The following is a 17,652-nucleotide window of genomic DNA, read 5'->3' on the forward strand; positions in this document are numbered from 1 at the left end:
TACTGTTAAATAATTTGTTTCACATACCTCCACTTCTCCTATAACTGAACCTTCTGATACTGTAAAATAATCTCTTTCAGCTACCTCCCCTTCTCCTGTAACTAAACCTTCTGATACTTTAAAATAATCTGTTTCAGCTACCTCCCCTTCTCCTATAACTGAACCTTCTGATACTGTAAAATAATCTGTTTCAGCTACCACCACTTCTCCTATAACTAAATCTTCTGATGCTGTAAAATAATCTGTTTCACCTACCTGCCCTTCTATGACTAAACCCTCTGATACCGTAAAATAATCTGTTTCAGCTACCTCCCCTTCACCTATAACTAAACCTTCTGATACTGTTAAATAATTTGTTTCACATACCTCCACTTCTCCTATAACTGAACCTTCTGATACTGTAAAATAATCTCTTTCAGCTACCTCCCCTTCTCCTGTAACTAAACCTTCTGATACTTTAAAATAATCTGTTTCAGCTACCTCCCCTTCTCCTATAACTGAACCTTCTGATTCTGTAAAATAATCTGTTTCAGCTCCCTCCCCTTCTCCTATAACTAAAGCTTCTGATACTGTAAAATTATCTGTTTCAGCTTCCTCCCCTTCTCTTATAACTGAACCTTCGGATACTGTAAAATAATTTGTTTCATCTACCACCTTCTCCTATAACTAAACCATCTGATACTGTAAAATAATCTGTTTCAGCTACCTCCCCTTTTATAACTAAACCTACTGATACTGTAAAATAATCTGTTTCAGCTACCTCCCCTTCTCCTATAACTAATCCTTCTGATACTGTAAAATAATCTGTTTCAGATACCTCACCTTCTCCTATAACTAAACCTTCTGATACTGTAAAATAATCTGTTTCACCTACCTCCCCTTTTCCTATAACTAAGCCTTCTGATACTGTAAAATAATGTGTTTCAGCTACCTCCCCTTCTCCTATAAATAAACCTTCTGGTACGTTAAAATGATCTGTTTCAGGTACCTCCCCTTTTCCTATAACTAAACCTTCTGATACTGTAAAATAATTTGTTTCAACTACCTCCCCTTTTCCTAAAAGTAAGCCTTCTGATACTGTAAAATAATTTATTTCAGCTACCTACCCTTCTCCTATAAATAAACCTTCTGATACTGTAAAATAATCTGTTTCAGCTACCTCCCCTTCTCCTATAACTGAACCGTCTGATACTGTAAAATAATCAGTTTCACCTACCTCCCCTTCTCCTCTAACTAAACCTTCTGATACTTTAAAATAATCTGTTTCAGCTACCTCCCGTTCTGCTATAACTGACCCTTCTGATATTGTAAAATAATCTGTTTCAGCTACCTCCCCTTCTCCTCTAACTAAACCTTCTGATATTGTAAAATAATCTGTTTCAGCAACCTCCTCTTCTCCTATAACTAAACCTTCCGATACTGTAAAATAATCTGTTTCACCTACCTCCCATTCTATGACTAAACCTACTGATACCGTAAAATAATCTGTTTCAGCTTCCTCCCCTTCTCCTATAACTGAACCTTCTCATACTGTAAAATAATCTGTTTCAGCTACCTCCCCATCTCCTATAACTAAAGCTTCTGATACTGTAAAATTATCTGTTTCAGCTCCCTCCCCTTCTCCAATAACTAAAGCTTCTGATACTATAGAATAATCTGTTTCATCTGCCAACTTCTCCTATAACTAAACCATCTCATACTGTAAAATAATCTGTTTCAGCAAATCCCCTTCTCCTATAACTAAACCTTCTGATACTGTAAAATAATCTGTTTCAGCTACCTCCCCTTCTCCTATAACTAAACCTGCTGATACTATAAAATAATCTGTTACCGCTAACTCCCCTTCTCCTATAACTATACCTTCTGATACTGTAAAATAATCTGTTTCATCTACCACCTTCTCATATAACTAAACCATCTGATACTGTAAAATAATCTGTTTCAGCTACCTCCCCTTTTCCTATAACTAAACCTTCTGATACTGGTAAATAATCTGTATCACCTACCTCCTCTTCTCCTATAACTGAACCTTCTGATACTGTAAAATAGACTGTTTCAGCTACGTCCCCTTCTCCTATAACTAAACCTTCTGACACTGTAAAATAATATGATTCAGCTACCTCCCCTTCTCCTATAACTAAACCATCTAATACTGTAAAATAATCTCTTTCAGCTACCTCCCATCCTCCTATAACTAAACCTTCTGATACTGTAAAATAATTTGATTCAGCTACCTCCCCTTCTCCTATAACTAAACTTTCTGATACTGTAAAATAATCTGTTTCACCTACCTTCCCTTCTCCTATAACTAAACCTTCTTATACTGTAAAATAATCTGTTTCACCTACCTCCCCTTCTCCTATAAATGAACCTTCTGATACTGTAAAATAATCTGTTTCAGCTATCTCCCCTTATCCTATAACTAAACCTTCTGATACTTTAAAATAATCTGTTTCAACTACCTCCCCTTCTCCTATAACTAAAACTTCTGATACTGTAAAATAATTGGTTTCACCTACCTCCCCTTCTCCTATAACTGAACCTACTGATACTGTAAAATAATGTGTTTTACCTACCTCCCCTTCTACTATAACTAAACCTTCTAATACTGTGAAATAATCTGTTTCAGCTACCTCCACTTCTCCTATAACTAAACCTGCTGATACTGTAAAATAATCTGTTTCAGCTACCACCTTCTCCTACAACTAAACCATCTGATACTGTAAAATAATCTGTTTCAACTACCTCCACTTCTCCTATAACTAAAACTTCTGATACTGTAAAATAATTGGTTTCACCTACCTCCCCTTCTCCTATAACTGAACCTACTGATACTGTAAAATAATCTGTTTTACCTACCTCCCCTTCTACTATAACTAAACCTTCTGATACTGTAAAATAATCTGTTTCAGCTACCTCCCCTTCTCCAATAACTAAACCTTCTGATACTGTGAAATAATCTGTTTCAGCTACCTCCCCTTCTCCTATAAATAAACCTTCTGATACTGTAAAATAATCTGTTTCACCTACATCCCCTTCTCCTATAACTGAACCTTCTGATACTGTAAAATAGTCTGTTTCACTTACCTCCCCTTCTCCTATAACTAAATCTTCTGATGCTGTAAAATAATCTGTTTCAACTACCTCCCCTTCTATGACTAAACCTTCTGATACCGTAACATAATCTGTTTCAGCTACCTCCCCTTCTCCTATAACTGAACCTTCTGATTCTGTAAAATAACCTGTTTCAACTACCTCCCTTTCTCCTATAACTAAAGCTTCTGATACTGGAACATTATCTGTTTCAGCTTCCTCCCCTTCTCCAATAACTAAACCTTCTGATACTGTAAAATAATCTGTTTCATCTACCACCTTCTCCTATAACTAAACCATCTGATACTGTAAAATAATCTGTTTCAGCTACCTCACCTTCTCCTATAACTAAAACTTCTGATACTGTAAAATAATCTTTCAGATACCTCCCCTTCCCCTATAACTAATCCTTTTGATACAGTAAAATAATCTGTTTCAGCTAACTCACCTTCTCCTATAACTAAAACTTCTGATACTGTAAAATAATCTTTCAGCTACCTCCCCTTCCCCTATAACTAATCCTTTTGATACAGTAAAATAATCTGTTTCAGATACCTCCCCTTCTCCTATAACTAAACGTTCTGATACTGTAAAATTATCTTTTTCAGCTTCCTCCCCTTCTCCGATAACTAAACCTTCTGATACTGTAGAACAATCTGTTTCATCTGCCACTTTCTCCTATAACTAAACCATCTCATACTGTAAAATAATCTGTTTCAGCTACATCCCCTTCTCTTATAACGAAACCTTCTGATACTGTAAAATAATCTGTTTCAGCTACCTCCCCTTCTCCTATAACTAAACCTTCTGATACTGTAAAATAATCTGTTTCATCTACCACCTTCTCGTATAACTAAACCTTCTGATACTGTAAATAATCTGTTTCGCCTACCTCCCCTTCTCCTATAACTAAACCTTCTAATACTGGAAAATAATCTATTTCAGCTACCTCCCCTTCTCCTATAACTAAACCTTCTGATACTGTAAAATAATCTGTTTCAGATACCTCCCCTTCTTCTGTAACTAAACCTTCTGATTCTGTAAAATAATCTGTTTCAGCTACCTCCCCTTCTCCTATAAGTAAACCTTCTGATACTTTAAAATGATCTGTTTCAGGTAACTCACCTTCTCCTATAACTAAACCTTCTGATATTGTAAAATAATCTGTTTCACCTACCTCCCCTTCTATGACTAAACCTTCTGATACTGTAAAATAATCTGTTTCAGCTACTTCCCCATCTCCTATAACTAAAGCTTCTGATACTGTAAAATTATCTTTTTCAGCTTCCTCCCCTTCTCCGATAACTAAACCTTCTGATACTGTAGAACAATCTGTTTCATCTGCCACTTTCTCCTATTACTAAACCATCTCATACTGTAAAATAATCTGTTTCAGCTACATCCCCTTCTCTTATAACGAAACCTTCTGATACTGTAAAATAATCTGTTTCAGCTACCTCCCCTTCTCCTATAACTAAACCTTCTGATACTGTAAAATAATCTGTTTCATCTACGACCTTCTCCTATAACTAAACCTTCTGATACTGTAAAATATTCTGTTTCACTTACCCCCTCTTCTCCTATAACTAAATCTTCTGATGCTGTAAAATAATCTGTTTCACCTACCTCCCCTTCTCCTATAACTAAACCTTCTGATACTGTAAAATAATCTGTTTCAGCTACCTCACCTTCTCCTATAACTAAACCTTCTGATACTGTAAAATAATCTGTTTCAGCTACCTCCCCTTCTCCTATAACTAAACCTTCTGATACTGTAAAATAATCTGTTTCAACTACCTCCCCCTTCTATGACTAAACCTTCTGATACCGTAAAATAATCTGTTTCAGCTACCTCCCCTTCTCCTATAACTGAACCTTCTGATACTGTAAAATAATTTGTTTCAGCTACCTCACCTTCTCCTATAACTGAACCTTCTGATTCTGTAAAATAACCTGTTTCAACTACGTCCCTTTCTCCTATAACTAAAGCTTCTGATACTGGAAAATTATCTGTTTCAGCTTCCTCCCCTTCTCCAATAACTAAACCTTCTGATACTGTAAAATAATCTGTTTCATCTACCACCTTCTCCTATAACTAAACCTTCTAATACTGCAAAATAAACTGTTTCACCTACCTCCGCTTCTCCTATAACTAAACCTTCTGATACTGTAAAATAATCTGTTTTGGCTACCTCCCCTTCTCCTATAAGTAAACCTTTTGATACTTTAAAATTATCTGTTTCAGCTACCTCCCTTTCTCCTATAAATAAAGCTTCTGATACTGTAAAATAATGTGTTTCACCTACCTCCCCTTCTATGACTAAACCTTCTGATACTGTAAAATAATCTATTTCAGCTACCTCCCCTTCTCCTATAACTAAACCTTCTGATACTGTAAAATAATCTGTTTCAGCTTCCTCCCCTTCTCCGATAACTAAACCTTCTGATACTGTAGAATAATCTGTTTCATCTGCCACTTTCTCCTATAACTAAACCATCTCATACTGTAAAATAATCTGTTTCAGCTACATCCCCTTCTCTTATAACGAAACCTTCTGATACTGTAAAATAATCTGTTTCAGCTACCTCCCCTTCTCCTATAACTAAACCGTCTGATACTGTAAAATAATCTGTTTCATCTTCCACCTTCTCCTATAACTAAACCTTCTGATACTGTAAATAATCTGTTTCACCTACCTCCCCTTCTCCTATAATTAAACCTTCTAATACTGTAAAATAATCTGTTTCAGCTACCTCCCCTTCTCCTATAACTAAACCTTCTGATACTGTAAAATAATCTGTTTCAGATACCTCCCCTTCTTCTGTAACTAAACCTTCTGATTCTGTAAAATAATCTGTTTCAGCTACCTCCCCTTCTCCTATAACTAAACCTTCTGATACTGTAAAATAATCTGTTTCACCTACCTCCCCTTCTCCTATAACTAAACCTTCTGATACTGTAAAATAATCTGTTTCACCTACCTCCCCTTCTCCTATAACTAAACCTTCTGATACTGTAAAATAATCTGTTTCACCTACCTCCCCTTCTCCTATAACTAAACCTTATGATACTGTAAAATAATCTGTTTCAGCTACCTCCCCTTCTCCTATAACTAAACCATCTGATACTGTAAAATAATTTGTTTCAGCTACACCCCCCTTCTCCTATAACTAATCCTTCTGATACTGTAAAATAATCTATTTCAGATACCTCACCTTCTCCTATAACTGAACCTTCTGATACTGTAAAATAATCTGTTTCACCTACCTCCCCTTCTCATATAACTAAACCATCTGATACTGTAAAATAATATGTTTCAGCTACCTCCCCTTCTCCTATAACTAAACCTTCTGTTACTGTAAAATAATTTGCTTCAGGTACCTCCCCTTCTCCTATAAATAAAGCTTCTGATACTGTAAAATAATCTGTTTCAGCTACCTCCCCTTCTCCTATAACTAAAGCTTCTGATACTGTAAAATAATCTATTTCACCTACCTCCCCTTCTCCTATAACTAAACCTTCTGATACTGTAAAATAATCTTTCACCTACCTCCCCTTCTCCTATATCTGAACCTCCTGATACTGAAAAATAATCTGTTTCAGCTACCTCACCTTCTCCTATAACTAAGCCTTCTGATACTGTAAAATAATCTGTTTCAGCTACCTCACCTTCTCCTATAGGTAAACCTTCTGATAATGTAAAATAATCTGTTTCACCTACCTCCCCTTCTCCTATAACTAAACCTTCTGATACTGTAAAATAATCTGTTTCACCTACCTCCCCTTCTCCTATAACTAAACCTTCTGATACTGTAAAATAATCTGTTTCAGCTACCTCACCTTCTCCTATAACTAAGCCTTCTGATACTGTAAAATAATCTGTTTCAGCTAACTCACCTTCTCCTATAGGTAAACCTTCTGATAATGTAAAATAATCTGTTTCACCTACCTCCCCTTCTCCTATAACTAAACCTTCTGATACTGTAAAATAATCTGTTTCAGCTACCCCCCCTTCTCCTATAACTAAACCTTCTAATACTGTAAAATAATCTGTTTCAGCTACCTCACCTTCTCCTATAACTAAGCCTTCTGATACTGTAAAATAATCGGTTTCAGCTAACTCACCTTCTCCTATAGGTAAACCTTCTGATAATGTAAAATAATCTGTTTCACCTACCTCCCCTTCTCCTATAACTAAACCTTCTGATACTGTAAAATAATCTGTTTCAGCTACCTCCCCTTCTCCTATAACTAAACCTTATGATACTGTAAAATAATCTGTTTCAGCTACCTCCCCTTCTCCTATAACTAAACCATCTGATACTGTAAAATAATCTGTTTCAGCTACACCCCCCTTCTCCTATAACTAATCCTTCTGATACTGTAAAATAATCTATTTCAGATACCTCACCTTCTCCTATAACTAAACCTTCTAATACTGTAAAATAATCTGTTTCAGCTACCTCCCCTTCTCCTATAACTAAACCTTCTGATACTGTAAAATAATCTGTTTCAGATACCTCCCCTTCTTCTGTAACTAAACCTTCTGATTCTGTAAAATAATCTGTTTCAGCTACCTTCCCTTCTCCTATAACTAAACCTTCTGATACTGTAAAATAATCTGTTTCACCTACCACCCCTTCTCCTATAACTAAACCTTCTGATACTGTAAAATAATCTGTTTCAGCTACCTTCCCTTCTCCTATAACTAAACCTTCTGATACTGTAAAATAATCTGTTTCACCTACCTCCCCTTCTCCTATAACTAAACCTTCTGATACTGTAAAATAATCTGTTTCAGCTACCTCCCCTTCTCCTATAACTAAACCTTCTGATACTGTAAAATAATCTGTTTCGGCTAACTCCCCTTCTCCTATAACTGAACCTTCTGATACTGTAAAATAATCTTTCACCTACCTCCCCTTCTCCTATAACTAAACCTTATGATACTGTAAAATAATCTGTTTCAGCTACCTCCCCTTCTCCTATAACTAAACCATCTGATACTGTAAAATAATCTGTTTCAGCTACACCCCCCTTCTCCTATAACTAATCCTTCTGATACTGTAAAATAATCTATTTCAGATACCTCACCTTCTCCTATAACTGAACCTTCTGATACTGTAAAATAATCTGTTTCACCTACCTCCCCTTCTCATATAACTAAACCATCTGTTACTGTAAAATAATATGTTTCAGCTACCTCCCCTTCTCCTGTAACTAAACCTTCTGATACTGTAAAATAATCTGTTTCAGCTACCTTCCCTTCTCCTATAAATAAAGCTTCTGATACTGTAAAATAATCTGTTTCAGCTACCTCCCCTTCTCCTATAACTAAAGCTTCTGATACTGTAAAATAATCTATTTCACCTACCTCCCCTTCTCCTATAACTAAACCTTCTGATACTGTAAAATAATCTTTCACCTACCTCCCCTTCTCCTATATCTGAACCTCCTGATACTGAAAAATAATCTGTTTCAGCTACCTCACCTTCTCCTATAACTAAGCCTTCTGATACTGTAAAATAATCTGTTTCAGCTACCTCACCTTCTCCTATAGGTAAACCTTCTGATAATGTAAAATAATCTGTTTCACCTACCTCCCCTTCTCCTATAACTAAACCTTCTGATACTGTAAAATAATCTGTTTCACCTACCTCCCCTTCTCCTATAACTAAACCTTCTGATACTGTAAAATAATCTGTTTCAGCTACCTCACCTTCTCCTATAACTAAGCCTTCTGATACTGTAAAATAATCTGTTTCAGCTAACTCACCTTCTCCTATAGGTAAACCTTCTGATAATGTAAAATAATCTGTTTCACCTACCTCCCCTTCTCCTATAACTAAACCTTCTGATACTGTAAAATAATCTGTTTCAGCTACCTCCCCTTCTCCTATAACTAAACCTTCTGATACTGTAAAATAATCTGTTTCAGCTACCTCCCCTTCTCCTATAACTAAACCTTCTGATACTGTAAAATAATCTGTTTCAGCTACCTCCCCTTCTCCTATAACTAAACCTTCTGATACTGTAAAATAATCTGTTTCACCTACCTCCCCTTCTCCTGTAACTAAACCTTCTGATACTGTAAAATAATCTGTTTCAGCTACCTCCACTTCTCCTGTAACTAAACCTTCTGATACTGTAAAATAATCTGTTTCAGCTACCTCCCCTTCTCCTATAACTAAATCTTCTGATAATGTAAAATAATCTGTTTCAGCTACCTCCACTTCTCCTATAACTAAACCTTCTGATACTGTAAAATAATCTGTTTCAGCTACCTCCACTTCTCCTATAACTAAACCTTCTGATACTGTAAAATAATCTGTTTCACCTACCTCCCCTTCTCCTATAACTGAACCTTCTGATACTGTAAAATAATCTGTTTCACCTACCTCACCTTCTCCTATAACTAAGTCTTCTGATACTGTAAAATAATCTGTTTCAGCTACCTCATCTTCTCCTATAGGTAAACCTTCTGATACTTTAAAATAATCTGTTTCAGCTACCGCCCCTTCTCCTGTAACTAAACCTTCTGATACTGTAAAATAATCTGTTTCACCCTCTCCCCTTCTCCTATAACTAAACCTTTTCATACTGTAAAATAATCTGTTTCAGCTACCTCCCCTTCTCCTATAACTAATCCTTCTGATACTGTAAAATAATCTATTCCAGATACCTCACCTTCTCCTATAACTGAACCTTCTGATACTGTAAAATAATATGTTTCACCTACCTCCCCTTCTCATATAACTAAACTATCTGATACTGTAAAATAATATGTTTCAGCTACCTAACCTTATCCTATAACTAAACCTTCTGATACTGTAAAATAATCTGTTTCAGCTACCTCCCCTTCTCCTATAACTGAACCTTCTGTTACTGTAAAATAATCTGTTTCAGCTATCTCCCCTTCTCCTATAACTAAACCTTCTGATACTGTAAAATAATCTATTGCACCTACCTCCCCTTCTCCTATAACTGAACCTCCTGATACTGTAAAATAATCTGTTTCAGCTACCTCCCCTTCTCCTATAACTAAACCTTCTGATACTGTAAAATAATCTGTTTCAGCTACCTCATCTTCTCCTATAGGTAAACCTTCTGATACTTTAAAATAATCTGTTTCAGCTACCTCCCCTTCTCCTATAACTGAACCTTCTGATACTGTAAAATAATCTGTTTCAGCTACCTCACATTCTCCTATAACTAAACCTTCTCATACTGTAAAATAATCTGTTTCAGCTACCTCCCCTTCTCCTATAACTAAACCTTCTGATACTGTAAAATAATCTGTTTCACCTACCTCCCCTTCTCCTATAACTAAACCTTCTGATACTGTAAAATAATCTGTTTCAGCTACCTCCCCTTCTCCTATAACTAAACCTTCTGATACTGTAAAATAATCTGTTTCAGCTACCTCCCTTCTCCTATAACTAAACCTTCTGATACTGTAAAATAATCTGTTTCACCTACCCCCCTTCTCCTATAACTAAACCTTCTGATACTGTAAAATAATCTGTTTCAGCTACCTCACCTTCTCCTATAACTAAACCTTCTGATACTGTAAAATAATCTGTTTCAGCTACCTCCCCTTCTCCTATAACTAAACCTTCTGATACTGTAAAATAATCTGTTTCACCTACCTCCCCTTCTCCTATAACTAAACCTTCTGATACTGTAAAATAATCTGTTTCAGCTACCTCCCCTTCTCCTATAACTAAACCTTCTGATACTGTAAAATAATCTGTTTCAGCTACCTCCCTTCTCCTATAACTAAACCTTCTGATACTGTAAAATAATCTGTTTCAGCTACCTCCCCTTCTCCTATAACTAAACCTTCTCATACTGTAAAATAATCTGTTTCAGCTACCTCATCTTCTCCTATAACTAAACCTTCTGATACTGTAAAATAATCTGTTTCACCTACCTCCCCTTCTCCTATAACTAAACCTTCTGATACTGTAAAATAATCTGTTTCAGCTACCTCCCCTTCTCCTATAACTAAACCTTCTGATACTGTAAAATAATCTGTTTCAGCTACCTCTCCTTCTCCTATAACTAAACCTTCTGATACTGTAAAATAATCTGTTTCACCTACCTCCCCTTCTCCTATAACTAAACCTTCTGATACTGTAAAATAATCTGTTTCAGCTACCTCCCCTTCTCCTATAACTAAACCTTCTGATACTGTAAAATAATCTGTTTCAGCTACCTCCCTTCTCCTATAACTAAACCTTCTGATACTGTAAAATAATCTGTTTCAGCTACCTCCCTTCTCCTATAACTAAACCTTCTGATACTGTAAAATAATCTGTTTCAGCTACCTCCCCTTCTCCTATAACTAAACCTTCTGATACTGTAAAATAATCTGTTTCAGCTACCTCCACTTCTCCTATAACTAAACCTTCTGATACAGTAAAATAATCTGTTTCAACTACCTCTCCCTTCTCCTATAACTAAACCTTCTGATACTGTAAAATAATCTGTTTCACCTACCTCCCCTTCTCCTATAACTAAACCTTCTGATACTGTAAAATAATCTGTTTCAGCTACCTCCCCTTCTCCAATAACTAAACCTTCTCATACTGTAAAATAATCTGTTTCAGCTACCTCCCCTTCTGCTATAACTAAACCTTCTGATACTGTAAAATAATCTGTTTCAGCTACCTCCCCTTCTCCTATAACTAAACCTTCTGATACTGTAAAATAATCTGTTTCAGCTACCTCCCCTTCTCCTATAACTAAACCTTCTGATACTGTAAAATAATCTGTTTCAGCTACCTCCCCTTCTCCTATAACTAAACCATCTGATACTGTAAAATAATCTATTTCAGTTCTGTACATACCCCTTTTGTAATTCCCTGAATTTTTGTCCCAGACATTTAACTTACCACGTCTCTTAACTTCTAAGCTTTTTCATGTATCATTTCCTTCCCTTTTACACTTGCTCTTAAATAGAAATTAAGGTATGCTATTATTATAATATTCATATTTGTCACTACATAGTCTAAAATCTGGTGAAATAAGCTTTCCCTGTTTTTACAATTATTATAAGCGTATAATGTTATAATTCTATATATTTGTTCTTTCCAAATCTACAATGCTTAATCTTTCCATTTTTTACTAAAGTAACATTTAATATATTTACTGAATTTAAGTCCGCAGTGGTGCAGCAGTAGCATTTTTGCTTCACAGCAAGAGGTTCTCCTGTTTGATTCTCAGCTGGAGTGTGGGGAGTGCCTTCTGTGTGGAGTCTGCATGTCCTCCCCGCGGTTGGGTAGGCGTTCGAAAGAGATGCGTAAATGGGTGTGCCTTTGTTGAAGGTTGAACCTTGAGCTGGCACCACGACATTCGTGAAAATCTACTGCCAATCATTAGCAGACCGGAGTTCCGCTGTGGCGACCCCTAACCGGGAAAAGCCAAAAGACAGTAATAACTGTATTTATACAGGATATGGCGATTTCAGCACATCTCTCATTTCCAAAATGTCAGATTATCTTTCCTCTCCATAGTTTCTCTGTGAACTTCCTTCATTTGTTAAAAGTATTGTGTCTTCCAATATAATTACATCTACATCACATGTATTTATAACACTCCAAAATCCCTATTTGTCATACTGTATCCTTAATACTATTCACATTTACAGAAAGCACTCTAAAATGTTCATTTTCTCTTTTCATTAGTTTTATAGTTTCATAAGTTCATAGCTAATTACTAGGCTGTCGTTTTAATAGACCGTTCTATACCTAAGCCAGTTTCCCTCCCAGTGTTGATTGACAGTCATTATACCAATCCCCGGTCGTTAACTGCATATATTCTTTTTTATTCATTTCCTCTCTTTTGTTCTTATCCCTTTACATTTTCTTGTTCTTTTACTAACAGAATTATTTTTTTCTTTTCTTACCTCCCAATTTGTCTTCTTCATCACTTATTTCAGAACCGTGTTGTATGTGCTGTTTATTATTTTTTCGCATCTAATTTTTCCTCTGTTCCTAAATGTTCTTCTCTTTGTTTATTTTCTTCTCATTTCTGGTTTCTTTTTACTGTTGTTTTCATTTTTACAATTCACACGCAAATGCCAGATTTTGTTACATTCATTTCAGTTCACATTTTTGCATCACGTCCCGTTTCCCCACTAATGTAACATTCTCCTTTACCACAGTTACTTTTCAGATGCATTTCTTTTCCACAGAAACATGTTTTGGACTGTCCCCAGTATTTTACGACACCCCTATTCCCTTTCACATTTAGCATGCTTGGTATATGTATCATTTTTTCTCTTTCTGTTGTTATCACAATATTACAGTCCCATCTGCCAGTCCATAAACCCATTTTATCATAAACTGTTCCAATGTCCAGAACTTCTTTATATAAAGTTTTCAAATGTCCTTTCAAAGTTTCTCTTTCCACCTCCATTGAAAATTGTACATGAACTTTCTCTCTTTTCTCTCTGTTAAGTGCTTTTATCACACAAAGACTCCACTGGTTACAGTATTCCTTTTTTTCATATTTCCAATAGAATTTTGCATTGAAAAACCCATTTCTAATATAATATCAAAAAATGTCTCTTTGTTAATAAAAATAAATGCTCTTACCTCATGTGTTTTTACTCCCAATGGCACAATTAAATTGTCGCACAACTTCATACCTGTCTATGTCTTTGTCTTTCACTTTGAGTCCTTACCACATACTTCCATTTTTCATTTTCTTCTGCCTTCTTTTCTGCTCCTCCCCTTTTGCCTTCTTTTACTTTTCTGCACGTTTTCTTTTCCATCTCAATACTATTCTTCAGGATTGTCTCAGCATCCTCCTTTTGTATTTTCTGCATAATCTTCCCCAGAAAACACCTTCTTTATTTTCTGGCTCACTTTGCACCGCCATTTCTTTAAGTAAATCGTCTCACAACTCTCCAGACTGGATGGTTGTAATTGTACATCCTTCATTTGCCGAATCATCTCCATGAAACAGATTTCTTTAAAACATCTCCTCAGAATCCTGCACACATTCTCTGTTCTTGATATTTGCTTTTTCCTACATTTCTCTCATCACTTCATTATCACCTTCAGTCTCCATCTGCCTCTCCATTTCTCTGGCCCACCTCTGTGCCTGGAACATAAACAGGAAGTACTTATGCAAAATGGGTCCCCATCACAACAATGACAAGCAGGGGAAGTTCCCTGAAATCCTGACCAAATTTCCCCTAGTAGTATAAATACCACCTCAAATCTCCCCCGAAAAGAGGTTTCTAGCCCAGCGGGACCAATACAATCAACAAAGTAGAAATAAATAAATAAATAAATAAAAATTTAAATAATAATGACAAAGTTTACAGGAATAACATAAAATGCTGATACCAGTTTGTCAGCACACAGAATGACATTTTTTTCTACAGTACGTTTGTGGTCAACTACAAGGCCAGCAAAATGTGGTAAAAATAGTGTTCCACTAGCAAACCTGAGTCGTTCCCTTTCTTTAACTTTTAGCATGTCTATTCATTGTCAAAAGCATCATAGCTGTTATTGTCCTGCTTGTAATCAGCATTCGCTTGTTGTGGTAGATTTTGACCCCCCCCCCCCACAATTCCCAGTGATATAGTACTGCGGTTTTACATCTTACGCATATACATCACGCATTTAAAGAAAAATAGTGCAGAATATCTGGGTACTATCATTTGGCCTGCTTGGTGAACACTGTCAAATTTTTATACATCATGGCAGTCTGCAAAATTCACTAACAGACTGCTTTTCTGTACAATATGCTTATCTTTTTTAATGCCTGTGAAGCTTTTATTGCTCCTTTTATATTACTTTAAAAATATCTAATGACAAACTGAATAGATTTCAGTTTGAAACATAAGGGCTGTGGTCATTTCATCTGAAAGACATTCAGGAAAACAGAAAAAAAGAAAAGAAAACAGCATTAGGGTACGAGGGTAAGAATGGTGGCTGTAATAAAAATGCTGTCCCAAGCATGGTGGACCAATCAGATTATCATCACAAGCTTATAAAATTATCTGGGATGATGATGATGATGTGAGGAAGGACACTGAGCAACTGTGATGAGCTGGTCCTTAGTGTCAGTTGTCAATTTATGTGTTTTTAAATGTTAAAAGTCAAGTCACTTGCTTTTAGTTAAAACTCTGATTTTGATAACCATAAACATTTTAGGTATGGCAGTGTTACCCTTTTTCACCAACTGCATTACACTAGGAGTACATCCTTAACTAAGGTTAACTGCACATTGTGTGTTTTTGTTCAGTGGCAAGTTGACTCACCTGGGACTAAGAAGCATGAATTTAACCCCTTTATTTCTGTTATGCATTTTAGGATGGAGAGCTCCTGTCTCCTGGAGGCATTTTAAATAGTTATAACTCAAGCTGTTCTAACCTGGAAGGAAGTAGACATCTCAGCAGAAGCAACATAGACCTTTCACGCAGCAGTGGTGATGATGCAAAAAGGCAACTGCCACGGAAACGGAGTGATTCATCAACATATGAGCTTGATACAATAAAACAGCACCAGGCCTTTCTGTCAAGGTAGGTTTTACAAAGGAGTTGGGATGGGAATGAGTACGTAGTGATTTATCGGAATGTTTTGTAGCAGCTGATGTTTCCTTTATCTTATAAACGGTGTTTCTCAGTGATGTAATTATGTTTGTGCTTTAATGGCTGTGTCACAACTCATCAGCCTGTCAAGCTAATCAGAGTCACAGATGTCTCACTCCTTGGACTGTATTTCACTGCAGAAGTAATAGAAACATGTTTTTTCACCTGAAAGTTTTTTACACAGTCACATATAAAAGTTACATGATTTACCATATATGGTATTAAAAACACAGAAAAACTTTGCTTCGGAGGAGGGCCATGAAAGTATAAAAAATTTAATTATGTACACATATATGTTCATATTTGTACTATCAGGTGGAAGAGGAGTACATAGGAGTAATACTAGGCAAATGACCATGGGGTCAAAAAATGCCCCACTGTATACACCTTTAATAGACAAACTTAAACAAGCACAGAGGAAGAGGGTAGAAAAATATACAAGCAGAGAAAAGGAACCTGACATAGTATTCAACCCGCACCAGGAAAAGCTACATTCTGTCTTAGATTAGAAGTCTGAAGGGCATATGGTATCTCAGTATTAGCAAAGAGGGAGGTTGGAATGGCATAAGATGTAAATGAGGTAGAAGTCCAAGAAGAAGGCAGATGAAAGCCAGACATAATGCTGGAATGTTGATGCCAAAAGTAGGTCAAAGCTGAAAAGCAATAACAACACAATCTGTTTTTTAAATCTTGTTCTTGACTAGGTAGAGGGAGTGGTCAAAGACCATTTTCAATCAAAACCTTATCACAAGGCAAAGAAGGACAAATAAAGTAGGTTCATAGGTTCATAGTTATGTAATAGGCTAATTGCCCTGGAACCTTTACAAGCCTAGCCCATAGGATTACCCTGGCATCGTGCCACCCGACCTTAGTTCCCAGTGCCTCTGTCAAGTACTGCCACTGGAGTTATCCCCGGTGTGAATTTTCTATTTCCTATCCATTCATCAAGATTTCTCTTGAAGAGGGCCAGTGAGGTGCTCTGCTTGACATGTATGGGAAGTCTATTCCATAGCATGGGCAGTCTCTGGGTTATGAACCTGTCCCTCCAGCTTGTTCTGTTGATTGTGGTAATGAGGTTGAGGTCTCTGGAGTGTGTGGTGCGGAGTGATTGGGATTTCTTTAGATGTAGCATTTCTAACAGAGCTGGGTCAGACATAGCTTTGTAAATCAAGCAGAGATCACCTCTAAGTAGGCGATATGAGACAGAGAATAGTTGGAGTTTTTTTTTAGTCTGTCCATATAGGACAAGTGTTTAAGGCCTAGGATACTCTTTGTGAGGTACTTTTGAGTCCTCTCCAGTTGTTGCAGGTGCCTAGTGAGGTACATGCCAAATGGGGCATTGTACTCGATGATTGGCCTAATGAGGGAAGAGTAGTGGGAGACAATGACCTCTTTCTTCCTGGATGCAAAACCCTTAGTAATTAGATGTGCCACATAGAAGGACTTTGTGACCACAGTGGTCGCAATGTGGTGGTCAAAAGAGAGGTTGCTGCCAACCTGTGTAAATTAGTCCCAGTCCCTCTGGGCCATTACAAGCCCATCCAATTTCCCCATGTGAGAATCAAACCCTACACTTTGTGCCTCTAAGGTGAACACTTAAACTATTATGCCAGCTTCCCACAAAAAATATGGAATGCTTCACGAATTTGCATGTCATCCTTGAGCAGGGGCCATGCTAATCATCTCTGTATCATTTCAGTTTTAGTATATGTGCTGTTTGTATGTGCAGAATCATTGCTACTCATTTTGGTACCCTGTGCCAATTCTCAAATTTTACGTCAAAAACAAAAAAAAAAGAAAGGTCTTCTTGTACTTGAGAACAGAAAAAAGAAATATTTTGTTTCTTCTTTAAAGCATGTAGCAAACTGCTTTCAACATTCACAGCAAACAGCTTGCTACATCTTATTCCAATGCACAGAGTGCTAAAGCGCTTCAGCCCTGACCACAA

General features: G+C 36.5%; 1 protein-coding gene and 1 non-coding gene across 9 annotated transcripts in view; one reads left to right on the forward strand and one right to left on the reverse strand.

Annotated features, from left to right (window-relative positions):
• The window catches only part of PITPNM2 (phosphatidylinositol transfer protein membrane associated 2), a 3,395,372-nt gene that overhangs the window by 3,031,907 nt on the left and 345,813 nt on the right, over window positions 1-17,652 (forward strand). For all 8 annotated transcript variants that reach the window (XM_044067911.1, XM_044067913.1, XM_044067916.1 and 5 more), the window contains one exon: window positions 15,427-15,635. In XM_044067911.1, the coding sequence (XP_043923846.1) occupies window positions 15,427-15,635 (209 nt within the window). The remainder of the gene's footprint in view (window positions 1-15,426; window positions 15,636-17,652) is intronic.
• On the reverse strand, window positions 17,327-17,431 carry LOC122798996. Its single transcript, XR_006364387.1, has one exon. It is a non-coding gene; the product is annotated as a U6 spliceosomal RNA (small nuclear RNA).

Source organism: Protopterus annectens, chromosome 3.part1, assembly GCF_019279795.1.
Source record: "Protopterus annectens isolate FY-2018-M chromosome 3.part1, PAN1.0, whole genome shotgun sequence".
NCBI lineage: Eukaryota > Metazoa > Chordata > Ceratodontiformes > Protopteridae > Protopterus > Protopterus annectens.